Below are 18,488 nucleotides of genomic sequence, written 5' to 3'. Positions count from 1 at the left end.
GACATGTCAGAATTACTTTTAGAGGGCTAGGTGACGTGTAAAACTAAGGTTTTATGGCTAAAGCCGTACTTTTACCAAACCCTTACACTAAAATGTGCCCTTTATTGTTAACTTTATTTCTGACTTTGCTGCCAATAATTGAAATTCCACTTTGATCTTGTAAACATATCTTTGAAGCCAAATCTTACTTACGTATGGCAATCTTTATTTATGGAGCTCTTATTTAAGGTCTTTAACGCCCATCATAAATCGGAGTTTTTCAAACTGATTTTGACTCAAGGGTTTAGTTAAGGCATCCGCTATCATATCATTGGTGCTACAATAAGTAACCCTGATTTGCTTATCTTCATGTTTATCTCGTGCAAAAAGATGTCTAATATCAATGTGCTTAGCAGAAGAGTGACTGCACGGGTCATTAAAAATACTGATTGCGGCCGTATTATCACACCAACAATGAGTCGGTAGTAATTGCTCGTAGCCTAATTCCTGCAGTAGTAATCGTAACCACATTGCTTATCTTACTCCTTCACTAGCGGCGACTAGTTCTGATTCCGCTGTATTAAGACTAATACAATCTTGCTTAATACTCTTCCAGGTAATGCATGCACCAGCGAGAATTAATACATATCCTGTAATTGATTTCCTTTCTTCAGATGCATTCGCGAAGCTCGCGTCTGTGTATAGCTCTAACTTAATAGTACTATTACCATCGTACTCAATGCCATACCTCGACGTTCCTTTCAAGTACTTTTAGTACTCGCTGAGCCGCTCTCCAATGAGTCTTATTTTAGCAAGATAGATATTTACTAAGCTCTCTGACAGCATTAGCGATATCAGGTCTAGTTCCCCTAACTAGGTACATTAAGGACCCAACTAACCCTCCGTAGTCGAATGACTGTGCCGCTATTTGTTCGGGTGACAATGTCTTTTCCTTCTCTAAGACCACAGCTTTTGCTTGTGGTGTAGGTGCAGTATTGCAGTCTCTCATCTCAAACTTATCTAAAAGGTCGTTAATATACTTTTGTTGAGATAGGCGTAGAGTCCTTATTTGTAAGGTCTCTTTTAATCTCCATTTTAAGCAGGTAGTGCAACTCACCCAAGTCTTTCATAGTAAACTTGTCAGACAGCTTAGCTTTAAGATCATTTATAGAACTTAGATGTGATCCTGCAATTGTCAGGTCGTCCACATACACACACACTATAAGGACGTGCTGAACCCCATTTATCTCCCACCGTTTTAGATACAAGCAATGCTCTTTCTTGCATCTAAAAAAGCCTAAGGTTTTTAAAAAGGTATTCTAAACTTCATACCAAATTCTATGTGCCTGTTTCAGTCCATACAGGCTCTTCTTTAATTTGCAAACTAGATTTTCAGTTCCTTTGCGAAACCCCATTGGTTGCCTCATGTAGATATTTTCACTTAAAACTCAGTTTAAAAACGCTGTAGATACATCCATTTGGTGTAGATGCAGCCCTAATATTGTGGCTAATGCCAGTAATAAGCGCAACGATTTATATCTTGCTACAGGTGCAAACACCTCTTTATATTCAATTCCATACAATTGTGTATTTCCTTGCACAACTAACCGTGCCTCAAAACGGTCCACTGAGCCGTCGGCTCTGTATTTAACATCAAAAAGCCAATGACAACCCAATGGCCGTCTATCAGTAGGAAGGGGTACTAATTCCCACGTTTTATTACTTAAAAGGGCGTCATACTCTGTCTTTATTGCACACTCCCACTGCTTCACATGTGGGCTTTTCCTGGCCTCCTTAATTGACCTAGGAATAGGTATTCTGGCTGTCTTATTAATAGCTACAGTATTTAACTCTGTCACGTAGTCGTTGAGCCGCACATTTGGCAGTCGTCGTCTTTTAGACCTACGAACAGCACCGTTTTGCACTCCCACTTGTCTGGGTGTCGGTGGTCGAGAGACACAATCTGGGCCAGTGGTGTCAATATCCTGCACTTCAACTTCTAGATTAGGTCTAGTTCTTTTACCTAGGCCTTGAATTACCTTTTCTTCTTCAACGTTGACGCTACAGTCCTCGATAGGGAACGATCGACTGATCATTGCTTCAGTACCAGCTGAGCTAAACTTTACATCACGGGCAATAAGGTATTTATTAGCCTTAATGTCCAGGAGTCGGTACCCTTTATGTTTAGGCGAAAATCCCAACAACTTACATTCTATAGCCCGATCGCCTAGTTTAGGATCCTTTCGTTTTGCCTTTGGTATATGCGCATAGCAAGTGGAGCTTCCAATTCTTAACCCTAACCCCTTTGGTTTATGGCGGTGCAGTAACTCATAAGGGGTTTTCATTCCCAGTCTAGCCATTGGTAGTCGATTAGTGACATCCACCATATAAAGTAGGGCCTCAGGCCACTATTTAGCAGCCATATTAGCACCCCTAATAGCACACCTAACACCTGGTGGGCTCGCTCAGCACTGCCATTTTCTTCTGGAGATTCAACATTAGAGCTTTCAAACTGTAAGCCCAATTTATCGCATATTTTGGACACTTCAGTGTTTATAAATTCTGTTCCACCATCAGTCCTTATTCTTCTGACCTTATAAAGAGGAAATTGACACGACAGCTTCCTCAATAAAGACTTAATTTTCCCAGGTACCTCTTTTAAGGATTTTACGATAATGTACCACTTATAAGCAGTGGCGTCATCTACAACAGCCAATGCGTATCGGTACCCAAAAGATCCGTATAAACCGTTAACTCTTAATCGTCCGGTTGAATCCATATGAAGTGTATGTAGTGGTTCATTACTCTTATTTCCCACCAAATTTCTATATGACATTCTTTTGTCCTTCATTTGAGCGCACGTTTTACCGAAAAACGAGACCTTTTTAAGCTCTGAATACGAAATACTGGAGAAAGACCCTCAATTTTCTGGTTGCTGATAGTCCTAATTAGACGTTCTTTACCGACATGACACAGTCTTAGGTGCCACTCCTTTAAAAGGTTAGCTAAGTTACCACTCTGAGTGCTAAAAACACGCCTTTTAGTCGGTTTAATACTCGGTAAACAATAGACTTCTCCTATTGCCACTGCTGCAAAGAGCAATTTTTGGTCATTCCCAATAAAAAAAAGTAATTCACCTGATTTTGACTGAAAGTGCCTAAATCCCTGTCGAGCTAAATAGTAGGCACTCAACAAGTTACTATCACACTTACGGTCAAATGAGACATCACTTAGTGTTAATACACTCAACCTCTTTTTAGGGTTTAAAACGGTAAGTTTTATTGATCCCTTTAGTGAGCTATGAGAAAAGCTCCCGTTTCCGTAGGTAAAAGTGTGGCCCTGACTCGGTTTTAGGCTCCCACTAAACCAGCTTCGATCTGATGTTATAGCTCGGCCTGCACCAGTATCAACCACCCACATATCATCGGTCAGTTTTAACTTCTTCAAGGCTCTCAAATAGAGTGATGCTGCTTACGTACCTCCTCTTCGATGTCGTCCAGGACCTGAAGAGGTATTCGGCACGTTGCCACCATCCTCAAAACCTTTATGGTAGGCGGGGTCCAGATCCTCAATGTCGTCCATCTCCTCGTCCTCAATGCACTCTTCCAGAAGAGTCTTCCCACACTCATTTAGGCGTTTTTCCCCTTTCTAGCACCACCGATTTGAGGGTATTAATCGGGTTGTCTTCGCCTTCTTGGCCTTCTTAGCACCCGGTGCAGTGTTGATATCGGTCCTAAAAAGGGGTCCACCTTCGCGGTTAGGATCCCTATCAGCGATCATCACCGAACAGTCCGATTTAAAGTGTCCACTCTTGAGGCAGTAAAAACACCTTTTTCCACCCTCACCTGCACCGCTTTTTCTCTTGACCCCGACATTGTTGACAGGAATCGCTTGGGTTTTATCCATTAAACCCACTTCTTTCTTGGATCGGTCACCAAAGGTCTTGCGTAAGTCCACTTCGACCCTATCCACCGTGAAGTCCTCTTTCTTCATGGAGATCGCTGAAGCCCAAAATTCACTTGGGAGTTGTGACAGGACTTCAATGCACAGCCAAGACTCGGTCACCATGTCCTGGCCGAGCAGCTTCCGAGACTTTCTGTTAATCTCGTTCTTTGCCTTCTTAAGTTGCGCGAAAAGTGTCCTTAAGTCACGCCAAGGGCTACGCAACACCTTCGATCAGGCCCGGGTCAGCTCAATCAGGCCCGCAGCGTCACCTTGTGCCGAAGTTCTTCTCGAGAAGTCGAATGACTTCACATGGGTCCATGGAGGACACCACATCGGGAAGGGTAGAGAGAAAGAAGTTTGGAAGGACCTGATTGAGCAGGTTTGTAAGTCGCCCCTTCCTCTCATCCAGTGCATCACGTCCCACCGCGCCGAGAGCGTCTCTTGCTCGTCCATTTTGGTGGTCGGTGGTGCTGGCTTCTTAGGATTGTCCCGCAATCTTCTTCAAGGATCTCAAATAGGAGTGATGCTGGTTACGTACCTCCTCTTCGATGTCGTCCAGGACCTGAAGAGGTATTCGGCACGTTGCCACCATCCTCAAAACCTTTATGGTAGGCGGGGTCCAGATCCTCAATGTCGTCCATCTCCTCGTCCTCAATGCACTCTTCCAGAAGAGTCTTCCCACACTCATTTAGGCGTTTTTCCCCTTCTAGCACCACCGATTTGAGGGTATTAATCGGGGTTGTCTTCGCCTTCTTGGCCTTCTTAGCACCCGGTGCAGTGTTGATATCGGTCCTAAAAAGGGGTCCACCTTCGCGGTTAGGATCCCTATCAGCGATCATCACCGAACAGTCCGATTTAAAGTGTCCACTCTTGAGGCAGTAAAAACACCTTTTTCCACCCTCACCTGCACCGCTTTTTCTCTTGACCCCGACATTGTTGACAGGAATCGCTTGGGTTTTATCCATTAAACCCACTTCTTTCTTGGATCGGTCACCAAAGGTCTTGCGTAAGTCCACTTCGACCCTATCCACCGTGAAGTCCTCTTTCTTCATGGAGATCGCTGAAGCCCAAAATTTACTTGGGAGTTGTGACAGGACTTCAATGCACAGCCAAGACTCGGTCACCACGTCCTGGCCGAGCAGCTTCCGAGACTTTCTATTAATCTCGTTCTTTGCCTTCTTAGGTTGCGCGAAAAGTGTCCTTAAGTCACGCCAAGGGCTACGCAACACCTTTGACCAGGCCCGGGTCAGCTCAATCAGGCCCGCAGCGTCACCTTGGCCGAAGTCCTTCTCGAGGAGTCGAATGACTTCACATGGGTCCATGGAGGACACCACATCGGGAAGGGTAGAGAGAAAGAAGTTTGGAAGGACCTGATTGAGCAGGTTTTGTAAGTCGCCCCTTCCTCTCATCCAGTGCATCACGTCCCACCGCGCCGAGAGCGCCTCTTGCTCGTCCATTTTGGTGGTCGGTGGTGCTGGCTTCTTAGGATTGTCCCGCAGGAAGTCGGCCATGAGCACCTTCGCTTCAGGCTGTTCCTTCTCTAACAGCTTCGTTTGGTACTGATGGTCCAACTGATTGACGTAAGTCAACAGCTTGTCCTTCCACATAGTGTAGGACTTACCATTAAATTTCTCGAGGCCACCACCAGTCTTAGCAATAGCAGCCATTGAGAAGTACTTGAAATGTTGCTTACACACGTAGTTGGTAGTTGCCGTCAGTTTTGGATATGAGGTGGCATCACATGACCACCTCTCCACCACATCCCTCGGCTTACCTTAAGTTGGGTGGACGCTGGCCTCTTTCCTTCAGCCATTTCCCTTATTGACATTTATCCAATCAAATAGACTATTTGATTGCCTTTTAACCTATCATATTGCACAAAACGAGTATACAAACTCAAAGGTATTGCGTCGCAACAGTTCTGCCTTACAGAACAGCAAGTGCGAGCTATTTGATGCCAACCGGTCGGATCGATAGCAAATACCTGTCGTGACAAGGCTCGCAACAGCGACAAATTTGGCTTATTGAGGTTAATCCACACCAGTACCGGTAGCATGCGGGTGCTGCCTCGATGGGAAGGATGGAAAGTGGTTGGCTTCCAACTTGACACGCGCTGGCGCGTGCCGGCGGCAAGTCAGAAGTTGCTCTAGGTTACCTCTCTTCGCTTCGCCTACCTTTATCTATTATTTTAGTGCCAATTTGTCCCAAGTTCGAATTGGCAATCGAATTTGAGCGCGCAACTTGGACTTGGCGGCAGTCACTTATCATTCTCGTCGTGGTAGAGTGTGCTGAGCCACCGGAGTGGGTAGTCTTATGGCTTGAATTCGGTCGCTCTAAGCAGAGTGTTGTGGTCACACACAATGGCTAATTGCACTCATTAGAGAGATTTCGAAACCTGCAATTCTTGGTCCGTTCTCGGTTGACGTTCATGAAAAGTGCAGCATCGAGCACGAACCAGGAATTGTTATCAAGACAGTCTTAGGAATCTGGTTTTCTTAGGAATGTCATGTCCGGTTGGAGACCTCTCACAACCAATCTTTCACAGCCACCACCAGTATGGTGTCGTCGGAGACTGCGTTGCTGCAGTGGTACATCGCCAAGAACAAGTACATGAGCCGCAAGAAGAAGCTTCGCTTCATGTTGCTGCTCGACCAAGTTGAGCGGCCTTCGATTCCTGCTGTGACGTTTGACCTCGCTAGCAACACCGATGCAAACAGCGAGCTTGAGTTTCGCTTCGATGTGGCTGGCGTCTACGAGCTACGGTCTCTGCTGCGCATCCCTGACACTGAAGTGACGGCACATGGCGACACTTGTTCCGGTGACACTGCCCTCTGCGTGATGCTAGCTCGCTTAGCGTTTCCAACGCGCTACTACGACACGATGAAGACGTTTGGAAGGGGTACAGCGTGGTTGTGTCGTGTATTCTTGCACATGATCGACTACGTGCACGACACGTTTGCGGACAAGCTGTTCATGGCTGAATCGATCGTTAGCGCCCGCATGGAGGAGTATTGCGAAGCCGTCGAGGGGAAAGGAGCTCCGACGGAGGGCGTATTTGGGTTCCCCGACGGCACCAAGGTGGCGGTTTGTCGTCCTTCACCTCGCCGTCATGGTGAAAGAGGTGAGAACCTGCAGAAGCATCTGTACAGCGGGCACAAGCGCATTCACTGCCTGAACTACCAAGTCGTGACGGCACCTGACGGACTTGTATCCATTTCTGGGGCCCCATGGAGGGACGCCGCCAAGACAGCACCATGCTGCGGGAAAGTGGTCTTTTAGAATACTTTGACGAACACCAAGACACGTTTGAGGGGAAGTTCCTTTATGGTGACCCTGCGTATGGAACGCGTAAGTACATCGTCAGTGGATATAAAGGAAATTCTGTAAGTGCCGACGAAAGTGACTGAACAGCGAGATGAGTCGTCTTCGTGAATCGGTGGAATGGCATTTAAAGTGTATGAAAACTCTGTGGTCGTACGTCGAATACAATAAGCAGCAAAAGGTTCGCTTGTCACCAGTCGGTAAGTTTGTTAAAGTTGCTATGCTCCTAACGAACTGCCACAACTGCTACTACGGAGGCAACCAAATCAGCCAGTACTTCGATCTGCCACCACCCAGCTTACAGGATTATCTGGGGTAGAAGGTGAAATTCCTGCGCTCGGTCAAGCACCACCTTCAGACCCAAGACACATCGCTCACTCCAACCCCTGCATCTTCGCCCACGTCACCGACCTCTCCTACAATTCCATCGAGCGCCGTTCCACCACGCGCCTTGAGCAGAGGTAGCTTTAGCAGGTTTTCGTAGCGTTCGTTTTCTAATCGAGCAAGACGAAGCTTAAATTCTCGCTCCTCTTTCCGGTCCTGAAGCTTCATTTCCTTATGCTTTCGCTGCAACTCTTGCTTCTGCTGAAATTGCTCAGCTCGCATTTGGCGCTCTTTTTCGTTGTCCTCACGCATCAGGTCGTAGATGGTTACCTTGCGCGGCGACGGCTTCTCAGACTCGCTCTCTTCACCTCTGTCCTTCCGCTTCTTCAGGCGCGATACAGCTTCCTCCCGCATTAGCTTACCAACGTTATCTTCTGACTCGAGCTTTTCCTTCAACTCCAGAGCCCGCTGCGCCTCTTCTCTAGCATGCTCATCTACAGCTAGCACTATCTCGTCCAGAAGCTGCTGCGACTCCGTGTAATCCTCCCGAAGCTGCCGCCGACTTTTTGTCGGCTTCTCGATGGTTTTCCACCAGTACATTGAACCGTGCCTGTGCCGACTTGCCAGTAATCTCCTGCTTGGAAAACCCCTGCACGACTTTCACCTTGTTGGCGAGAGACGTCCACGCATCCATAAGGCTACCTCGAACACTAGCAAAAGGCTGGTCTGCGTTAACTTGCCGGAGTAGTACTAGGTCGTCGTGCTTGCTGAATTTCTTTCTTTTTGTCCTCGATTTCGAGGAGGACACTGTTGTCGTGGCTGTTGAAGGTGCCTCAGTCGACTGGGCACTCTCCTTTGGAGGTTTACGAGATGTTGGCATCTTGGTGGGCTGGAGATCAAAAGCGAATGCTTCGAGCAGAACAACGGAGCTCGTGAAGGAGCACCACTCGTCATGGTTAGTGCCGGTTAACTGCTTTGGAACGGCGAAGATTACCTCAATTAGTTAATGCTTGAAGGCTTTTCGCAGAGTGGACTGAGATTTGTAGCGAAACCTCTTGCTTCGCATTCCTAGTCTTGGTCCATTCCCGTTTTACGAACGAGGACTCGGACCAAGATTGGCTCTCTTCAAAATCTCTCTATTCATTACGATGTAATGTTCACTAACTGCAAAGATATTATGTATTAATAGTATTTTTTAGTCTCAAGTTGAGACTTAAAATGGTTGAGACTCGCATTCTTATTTTGCTCTCAAGACTTACTAATAGCACACGTCTAAATCTTTTATTTTTCTTGGCTGTGTGACAGATATTAAGTTTTAAGGCCTTGGTGATGAGCTTCTTGTCATACTAATGCTAGGCGTATTCGACGAAACGGCATCAACCGACAGCACCAAAGTATCAGTTGAACAACTTCCTATCGCTACCGACGCTGGAAGTCTTTTGGTGTTGCGCGTTGCTTTTCAGCGCTTCATCAGCCTCGAATCTAAAGGTAGACGCACCAGTCAACCAAGCCCAAAATAACCAATGCCCTTCCAGACTGGAATCCGTCTACATAGAAAGTGAAGCCGATGCTTCTTGATATAAGCTCGTGGACAAGAACTGTTGCTACCCAGGTATCGCTCGTGGACACGTGGGGCAGATTTCACCATAGAAGTGTACTACAGTATAGTAAAGGACTTACCTGTTCTCTAGGTGTGTAGCGTAGGCTGTCCCTCCGACACAGCCAACAGGCGTAGGATCTTTTTGGAAAAGTGTGAGTTCTGACGACAGCTTCAACAAGCAGCGTTTAGCGCCGTCGCAACCAATCGATCCGGATGTGTGTCCTTGTCATGGGACGCCCGGATCAGATAGCGCCGATGACGAGAGCGATCTTGAAACGCCGCACGAAGAACATCATCACCAACGGTTAGCTCTTCATTTCTCTTTCCGAGCTACACGTATCGAGTCTGGCCGCCATGCTCAACGTGTCTAACCGAGTCACACGTGCGGCCAATGCGGTTGCTGCAGCCTCAGCTCGTCTCTCCATGACCGCCGAGTCGACCAAGGCGCTGTGGGACGGGCTTTCCAAGAAGATCGCGCAGATCTCCGAACGGGAGCCGCTCAAGCCTGCAACCGAGCGCACCCCATTGCTGCACTTCGACGCCTCTGTGGTCCCCAGCAACGGCGTCGAAGACGAGGAGTCCACCTTGAGAAAATGCATCAAACCTTCTCACAGCAGCGAGTGTCAAGCGCTATTCCGTCTGGCTTTTCAGATGTTACTATTTGGTATCGTGGATTTCGCTCCCAACTTCCTCAGCGGCGTACTCACGGGCCACCTTAGCGCTTCGCACAGTAGCGAGTTCATGGCGGCCCGTAGTCTGGCACTTATCTTCAACATGGTCACTAGCACGACGCTGATCGCAGCCATGAGCGCTGCGATGGACACGCTCTGTGCTCAGGCCTATGGTGCTGGTCAATTACGAGAGCTGGGGCTGTTCTTTCAGACAGGGCTACTTGTCTTCTCTATCGGTTTCCCACCCGTAGCCCTCGCCAGTTTCTACTGCGTTGAGCTGCTAGAAATGGCGGGGCAACGACGTGAGCTTGCTCAGCTGGTGCGCAGCTTGGTGCTGTTAGCTCTGCCTGGAGTGCCCTTCGCAGCTGTCAACACGCTGATGTGCAAGATCCTGCAAGGTCAGAGTCGAGTGGAGCCCCTCGTGGGTGTCGGTCTCATGGCAAGTGTCGTCCAAGCTACGTTACTCTACGTCTTCATGTTCCAGACACCACTGGGCTTCACCGGGTCTGCATTAGCCATTTCAACGACTTTGGCTGTTTACGCTATTGTATTGGCTACGTATTTGTACCGCAGCGGTCTGTACCAACGTGAGTGGCCTGGCTGGCAGTTCTCTGAGGCAGTTCGTCTTATGCCCGAGTTCCTGCGCTTGGGTGTGTCTGGTATGGCCATGTTCGTGTGTGAAGTATGGGGTTTTGCTGCTGTAGGGCTCAGCTCGGGGATGCTGCCTCACGCTGCAGCAGTCGTTAGTGCAGACTCCAGTTACGCCAATCTGCGGTGGCTCGGAGCGCTCTGGTACGCCGCCATCTCGCTCGCGGGCTCGGTGAGGGTCGGTAATGCGCTTGGAGCGAACGATCCAGCGCGTGCTTGGCACACGACGAAGCTTGCTTTGGGTCTGAGCACAGCTTGCTCTCTCGTTGCGTCTGTAGCCATGTTATTGCTCCACGGTGTGTTGCCGTTCGCCTTCACAAGTGACGAGCGCGTGGTGTCCATTACGTCGAAGTTGTTGCTCGTGACCAGTCCGCTGCAGGTTTTTGCAGCAATCTCGTCCGTTTCCCAAGGTATTTTCCGTGGTTGTGGCTTGCAGGCACTTGGTGCAAAAGTCAACTTCGTCTGCTACATTCTGCTGGCTGTACCGGTTGGATTGCTCTTAGCATTTCCACTTGAAATGGGGCTGCTAGGACTGTGGCTTGGCCTCAATGTCGGTTTTATCGCAAGCGGACTCTTCAGTTGGCGCTCCGAGCTGACTGGGCAATGCTGGCGTACCAGGCGCTAAAACGAACGACATGTGCAGCCCCAGGCGAGGCTTGCTACGATGAAATTAGAGACCCGTCACCGTTGGCAGCTCGAGATGCCACAAACTTGCATGAACCAATGCATGAGCCCACACTGTACGCTGATGACCTTGAACCTTCAACAAGACTAAAGTGAACTCGATAACTTACACAATGAAATGGATGTTTTACAAAATCTGGTTCAACACTTAAAATTGAGTTGAGGACACATCTTCGACCTACGAACTTAGCGAGGTTCCGTGTTGAGAATTCTACGCAGCGACGGCATCATTGTTGGTATGGCGAGTGCCGTGCTTCGCGTCATGGGCCATTTTCTCCCAGCTCGTGGCACGCAACCATAAACCCCCAGCCACGGCAAAGATAACGGTTCCCGCCATGTTGCCTGCCCACAGACCCGCAATACCCGCATCAAACTGAATCGCGAACACCAATCCAAGTGGCACACCCAGCACGAACAAGCACACAAAATTCAGTTGCGCACACAGCAACTGCTTTCCACAAGCACGGAAAACGGATTGCATTCCAAACGCAAAACCCAGAAGAGGCAACATAGGCAGCAACTCCTTAATAAGATCCGTTGCCACGGCTGTAGCTTCGACATTGGGCGTGAATGCACCAGCGTACGGAGCCGCAATGTAGGCGACAATTCCAGCAGCAACCCCAGAAACGGATAAGGACGCACTCATCACGATGAAGCTGATGAGACGAGCACGACGAGCCTGACCCGCTCCTAGAGCATTGCCCATGCGGATGGCACCAGCGATGCAGATCCCTAGCAGCGGCATGAACGCGAGACCGATAACCGACACGAATATCCCGTTCGCTGCAATCATAACGTCTGCGTTGGGTAACATACCCGCGAGCAGCGAGATGAAGGAGAACCCGACCATTTGGAACGTCATCATAAGCACACTAGACACACCCAGGCGTCCAATGCCGGGAACTCGAGCCCAGGCTTCACTCCAGTCCCAGCCGGGCCACGCCTCGACAAATACGCGATTGCGCAGTACCACCGGAAGCACCATCGCAACCTTCAAGAACCAGCCGACAGGGCTCCCCAGCGCGACACCAATGTAGCCTAACGACGTGTGGAACGCCAAGAAGTAAGCCGCTATGGAGCTTATGATGAAGCTCCCAAGTGACGCTAACACAAATGGCATCACGATGTTTTGCGCCTGCAGTGCGCTCTTCATGACCGCGTACATTATGCAGGATGGTACCAAGAGCAAACTTGCGAGCAGCAATTGCCCCGCAACTTCAGAAATGGCGGGGTCCTGCCCCATAGCGACGAGCATCGGCTTGCCACTGCAAAGGACCAGTGTAACGAACGGCAAGCACACCAAGTACACAATAGTAGCGGCCTGTGTGATTCTCCAAAGCTCAACCATCTTCTTAGCTCCGAAGGCGTGTGAGCACATGGTGTCGATAGCTGAGGAGAGGCCCATGATGAGGCCTCCGATGATCATCATTTGTACGAGGCTGGACAGCTGATAGGCAGCCAGGATTTCAGTGCTACGAGCGACGTCCGTGTGGCCAATCATCACGCTCAGCGCCAGGTCTGGAAACATTTCGAGCATGACTGCCAGCATCATGGGGAAGGCTACAGCCAACAGCCGCTTGGTCTCCACGCTTACGATCTCCCAGGCTGTCAGCTGGTTATCGGCTGCCACCGCCATCTTCTCCTCCTCGTCCAAGATCACCTCCACTTTGTCGATTGCCGACAGAAGCGGCATGCGTTCGCCATCGAGCTTGGCGTCGAACGGAGCTCCTGGTCTTGGGCTTATACTTGCACGCCGCAATGCGATGAGGTGCTCCTCCTGGGGTCCGTCCACGTGGTGGAGTAGCTCGTCGTGAACAATACGCGGGATCTCCATTGCGATTACGAGTGATCGACCAGCTTGTTCCGCTGGACTCGGATTACAGACTGAGGTCTGCGGGAGATTTATTCATCTTGGTGTCAAGTTTGGGCAAGGTGCTGGGCCAGCACCTTGCCCAGACTTGTAAACAGCCAGCAGTGCCACTGCTGGCTGTTTTACAAGTCTATTTGTTGATGGACGATAGATCGTTCATGATTGGTTAAAAAAATATTTCTCTCGTCTCATTTGATTGGCTAAATGGTCGCGTCTCCTAATCAATCATCTCACCGCAGCACCCTGAGCATTGCCACTGCAGCCATGAGTCATGGGCCATGACTCCACTGGACTCCAGTGGAGTCCAGGTACATGTAGGACGCAAAGCTTTCCAGCGCTGCTGCTGCCAGCAGGCTGCTGGACCAGCAATGGACCACTGGCACGGTCGACGTACATGTACATGTACTGTACCGTGGCCGTCACGGCGTGACGTCACTGACGTGTGAGTCGGCTGACTCTGCTGAGTGATCATTCCCACTCTTTGAGATGAGGCACGTTGAAGGTGTCCATAAATTTCGCGATGAAGCTCGAGCGGGAAAGGCTGCGCACAGTGCACCAATGTTTGTCACCTAGACAATCGCCAACGTGGAGGGTCCACTATGCGGCGCATATTGCGCTACGACTCGTAGCGGGTTGGACTCCAGCTTCGTTGCTGCGTCATAGAAGATCGATCACCAATCATGCATGCATACTCCACTCATCAAAGCCTGCCAGGGCCCTCAGAAAGAATCCAACTGAAGCCAACACAAAACGAGGCACGCATTGTTTGCCGTCTTAATTGCCAACCCTTTAGTTTCACCCTCTCTTACGTGTTACATCTCCAACTTACAGCACCTTGTACGCAAGACTGCCCGGTTTGGGGGTCCCAACCGGCAGGGCCATCGGTGCGGCGGAGACAGGTGTCTCCTTCGCCCATTGCGGAGCGTCGGCGCCATGTTTCTTCCTCTTTTCTGCCGCAATAGCGCGGTGCAGGTGGTCAAGCCAACGGTCGAGATCTGCCTGCGTCTCGCTGGCCACCAGCAGCTTGCGTCCCACCTCCGTCGTGATCTCCAGACATAGCCTTTTCGTGCGCAAGGTCACCACGTGACAGACCGTGAAGCTGCGCAGGAGCGCCCCATTGTCGCTTTTAAAGTAGCACAGAGTGGGGCCATGCAAAGTGAAGTAGCGTCGCTTCCAGTTCTTGACGGTGCCGCCTTCCTTGCGCAGCCAGCCGCTGCACACAACCGGTTCTTCCATCTCCGCTGTCCCCAGACGCAGTGAGCGTCTCCCTGCTCCCGCCACAGCAGCCGCCACCGCCCTCGCTGCTGCTTCTGCTCGGTCGTTCGTCTTCTTGACCAGCTCGTCCTCACTTTGGCCAGTAGATTTCACCTCTCGTTGCGTATAGCTACGGTCGCTCGAAGCTGTGCTCACCGTCGACGACGCCTTGGACAATCCTCGCTTGAACGCGGTAGCAGCCGTCACCACAGTGCGCATAGTGTCCAGCTGTGCATCTTCCTCTGCGTCGTCGAAGTCGAACTGCGTGTCCTGCCTCAAGTCGCTTTCGATCGGCGCCGACAGCACAGCAGCTTGCAGCAGGCGATTCCAGGCCATCATTTCCATCTCATTGGACGCCACAACCTGCATGACTCGGCCATTCTGGAAGCGGACATCCAAGCAAAAGGGCCGCGCATGGCCAATCGTGACACTCTCCACGACGCCTCGTCCCAGAGCTGGGGCGTCTGGCGCACTCGCATACGAGAACTGCTTGCCATCGAGCTTAAAGAAGCGTCGTTTCCAGTTCTTAAAGTTCTGTCCCTTTTTCAGCAACCAGCCAGCTCCAGAGTCCGTCACACTTGAAGCTGTGTCTTCCGCTGCGCCAAGCGATAGTCTCTCCAGCGCACTGCGACGTTCCTCAGTGTTGTCACCTCCTGGAATGCAGTCGTTAAAGTGATCAAGCCACGAGCGGATTTCATCTGGAGATTCGGCAACGACCCGCAGCGTCCGTCCCGACGTAAGGATAAAGTCCAGACAGTTCGGATAAGAATCATTAGGAATGGCACTCTTCACGATGCCGTTACCACGCGGAGCCTCGCCAATTTGCTCGAAGTAGTAGAGTTTGTTGCCGTCAGCCATGAAGTAGCGACGTTTGAGCGAGCGAACGCGAGCGCCTTCTTTGCGTAGCCATCCGCATTTGCGATTCAGACCTGTCGTGGAAGCTCTGGGCGTTGTAGACGCTGAGTTGTTCCCAGTCCCGAGAGACGAGCGATAACTTCCACTAGAATCACGCAACAGCTGACCAGAATCATCTGCCTGCAGTGTATCGTCGTAGCCTTCCAAGTAGCCACCAGTGCCGCTAAGACTCGATCGAGTCCCACTGGCACCACTTTGACTCGACCGGGCACTGCGTGACGCTATGGGTGGTGGCACACAGGCACTGGATCCAGCACGACTAAGTGCGCGTGTCAGAAGATTGCTGCTACTTCCTCCCTTGGAGACCCCGGCCGACGCAGCATGAACTTCCTTCTCCAACGTCTTGGGATCTTTGTCCAACAGACTGCAGATAGCTTGGACCCATTTATCCACCGACGCCTGACTGTCTGCACTCACACACAGCACACGACCCGAGCTCAGCTGCACATACACGCTGTTGGATCCTGCCTCGCCCAGCTTCAAGCCCACCACTGTGCCTGCACCTTTGGGCACACTCTCCCCAGGTCCATCTTGATACTGCAGCTTAAACCCCTTCAGCTTAAAATACCGTCGCTGCCACTCCGTCGACCGCTGTCCTCTCTTGTAAAGCCATCCTTCACACAGAACACTCTCCTCGAATGTCTCGCCAAGGAACGGCGCGTCCTGTCCAGCGTATGGGTCGCCAAAGCACGGCCTCTTACCCGTCGCCTTGGCAAACGCATGATCCCACGCCTCAATGTCCGCAAAAGAATCCGCTGCGATCCGCAGAATCCGGTTATTATCCGAGTAAATGTCCAGCGCGAAGGGTCTCGACGGGTTAATATTAACCGCATTCACTCTGGTCTCACCCAACGGCTTCTCGGTAGGTTGCGCCCTGTACTGAATCGTCCTCTCAGTAAGTGTCATGTAGCGTCGCTTCCAAGTCTTAAAGTTCTGTCCTTCCTTGAGCAGCCAGCCTTTCATTGCCACGGCGCCACTCCCAGCTTCGCCTCTCTGATTACTTCCAGCCAAGGCCTCGTCCCTGGAAGCTTGTAGTGCCTCTGAGATCTTGCGGAACCACTCGTCGCTCTCCTCGTTCGAGTTTACCTGCATTTTGACTGCCTGGTTCTTGAGTTCTCCTCGGACTAAGAGCGCATTCGTGAATTCGGGCGTGAAATCGACGCCACTGATTCGAAGTCGCCCCTTCTCGTCGATTCCTTTGCCACTGGGCGAGCGCTCTGCGAAGTAGATGAGCTCTCGGCCCTTAAGCACAAAGTAGCGACGTTTCCTGCTCTTGATGATACTGCCTTGCTTGTAGCCCCAGCCCGAGTGGTCGCAGTACGAGCTGCGCACGACGCGCCCCACGGCGATCACATGCTTGGTGGCAGCCTGAAGCTGCAGCTGCGCTACGCGCTGGCGCGCCTCGAGGCTGCCACTGGACGTCGCGTTGGGCGCGAACATGGCGACGAGAGTGACGACGACAGTGACAGTTGCCAAGTGATTGAACCAGCTGGGAAGGAAGAAATATGCACCTACGCGATTGGACAAAACGAGACACATTCAGAAAAAATTGATTAAGTGCGATACGAGATGTGCTTTACTTTAGATTCTAAAGTTTAGAAGCGTAAATTGCGGGGTGTAATGTGGATGCGGTGGTAGGAATGAGGATCCAATAGTGACCAGCACAAGGCAAGAGCATCGCTCGCTGTCATCGCTTCACCCTTTGGCTCGGTATGTTGAAGAGGTGAGTGAATCCCATGTGCTGACCACAAGTCTTGATTAGGATGCTGGGTTTATAATCCTGAGTTGACAATGTGCGACGGAAACTCGAGCTACGGGTGGTTAGTAATCAGAAACAACATATTAACGTTAAAAAAGTAGCTCTTATGACTGTACTAAAAACACTTCTCATTGAGAAGATTTGGATCTCAGCTCATGTAATGTCAAATGCTCTTCCAGATAATCTCCGTCTCCATTAACCCACAGACACAACGCAAAAACTTACATTTGAGCACGTATTACATGTAATACACTAGCCGAGCGCCGCCGCTACGCGGCGGTAGCTTAGGTTTATTCAAGTCGTTTGCCAGTCCCGCCTCCGCTTCGCTTCGGGTGGATAATTATTCCAAAAACTATGAACCTCTCTGTGCCTAAATCGACTTCTTTAATTTCATAAATCTGGGTTTTATTTAGACCATTCGCTACAAATGCTAAGTTCCCAGTAAGCCGTGCAATTATTCCTGAGCCCCTAGCATCATACTTATTATGCTTAAAAAAGAATATTCTACTTGTAGTGATCATGACGCGGTGCACGGGAAGCTCTGGATTTAGTGTACTTTTATACTGGGAATACCGAATAGAATGAGGGATGGACGGCCCCAACGGATTAATTCCACGGTACTGCGTAGCGTAAAGTTTTACGAGCCTCCACAGTTCCCGAAGCTAGTGCAGAGTACGCAACATGCCGTCCACTTGCTGTCGTGACGCTCTGTCAGGCTATCAATCAACTGGATCGATATTCCAAGTCGACAGCGAACCGTATCGTGTCTGGTCTTACGCGAATTGCAGCAGCCTGTCGTGAGGATATCCACCCAATAGCGAATGAACTAATGGAGCCTCTGCTTCCTGCAATGCTAGACGGATCTCAATGGGGCAAGTTCCTGCGTCTTCGTACTGAAGCTATCGCCACTGTGCTCGTTGGTTGTGCTGAGAGTGATGACTTCCGGGTACGTGTGCTGTATTATGTGTCTTGAAATGGCTAAACTAACCAATGTTTTGCACTGTACCAGGTGGAAAATCATCCGTGGATCAGCGACTTCATCAGTTTCCTCCTGGATCCCGTGGTTTCGTCCGAGTCGCAATAATGCGCAGCTCGTCAACTGTCGTGCACTTGCGAGCGTGGTCCTCTTGGACTTGAAGCTGTTGAATACGCCGAAGCATCCCTTCCACTTCTTTCTTGCTAGTGGGAAGAAAACGAAACTAGAATAGTGACAGATGAGTGCCTGGGAACCCAGTGAATGTTGCGCTAGTATGGACCAACACTCCTTTAATGTGTATTGAGGCACACGCGACATCGCATTTCGTCTTGTAATGATTGCAGTATATTGTGATATAATATTAAGTTTCCGTGTGCTATCATTTCAAAATTCAGACCTCCAGTCAGATTGCCATAACAACTCTGGATTAAAATCCAGAGAACACAGTCTCTTTATTATTGTAGGATAAGCAATTATTTTCCAAACAGGAAAAATCTCTATCCTAGCCCTCACGAATTTTTGATCGATACGCCCAATCAATT

General features: G+C 50.1%; 4 protein-coding genes across 4 annotated transcripts; 2 read left to right on the top strand and 2 right to left on the bottom strand.

Moving 5' to 3' along the window:
- Positions 1-9,523: 9,523 nt before the first annotated feature.
- On the top strand, positions 9,524-11,156 carry PITG_00022 (Multidrug/Oligosaccharidyl-lipid/Polysaccharide (MOP) Flippase Superfamily; the record flags this gene model as incomplete). Its single annotated transcript, XM_002908611.1, has 2 exons — positions 9,524-11,066; positions 11,107-11,156. 2 exons carry the CDS (start codon positions 9,524-9,526, stop codon positions 11,154-11,156), a joined length of 1,593 nt encoding a protein of 530 aa, XP_002908657.1.
- Positions 11,157-11,383: 227 nt separating this feature from the next.
- PITG_00021 (Multidrug/Oligosaccharidyl-lipid/Polysaccharide (MOP) Flippase Superfamily) lies at positions 11,384-13,006 on the bottom strand (the record flags this gene model as incomplete). Its single annotated transcript, XM_002908610.1, has 1 exon — positions 11,384-13,006. One exon carries the CDS (start codon positions 13,004-13,006, stop codon positions 11,384-11,386), a length of 1,623 nt encoding a protein of 540 aa, XP_002908656.1.
- Positions 13,007-13,866: 860 nt separating this feature from the next.
- Positions 13,867-16,651, bottom strand: PITG_00020 (uncharacterized protein; the record flags this gene model as incomplete). Its single annotated transcript, XM_002908609.1, has 1 exon — positions 13,867-16,651. One exon carries the CDS (start codon positions 16,649-16,651, stop codon positions 13,868-13,870), a length of 2,784 nt encoding a protein of 927 aa, XP_002908655.1.
- Positions 16,652-16,923: 272 nt separating this feature from the next.
- Positions 16,924-18,054, top strand: PITG_00019 (uncharacterized protein; the record flags this gene model as incomplete). The annotated part of the gene is made up of 4 exons (XM_002908608.1): positions 16,924-16,934; positions 17,384-17,411; positions 17,599-17,916; positions 17,980-18,054. The coding sequence occupies 4 exons, from the start codon at positions 16,924-16,926 to the stop codon at positions 18,052-18,054; spliced, it is 432 nt and encodes a 143-aa protein (XP_002908654.1).
- Positions 18,055-18,488: the final 434 nt, after the last annotated feature.

Source organism: Phytophthora infestans, genomic scaffold (assembly GCF_000142945.1).
Source record: "Phytophthora infestans T30-4 supercont1.1 genomic scaffold, whole genome shotgun sequence".
Lineage (NCBI taxonomy): Eukaryota > Oomycota > Peronosporomycetes > Peronosporales > Peronosporaceae > Phytophthora > Phytophthora infestans.
This window is presented reverse-complemented; position numbering and strand designations above follow the sequence as displayed.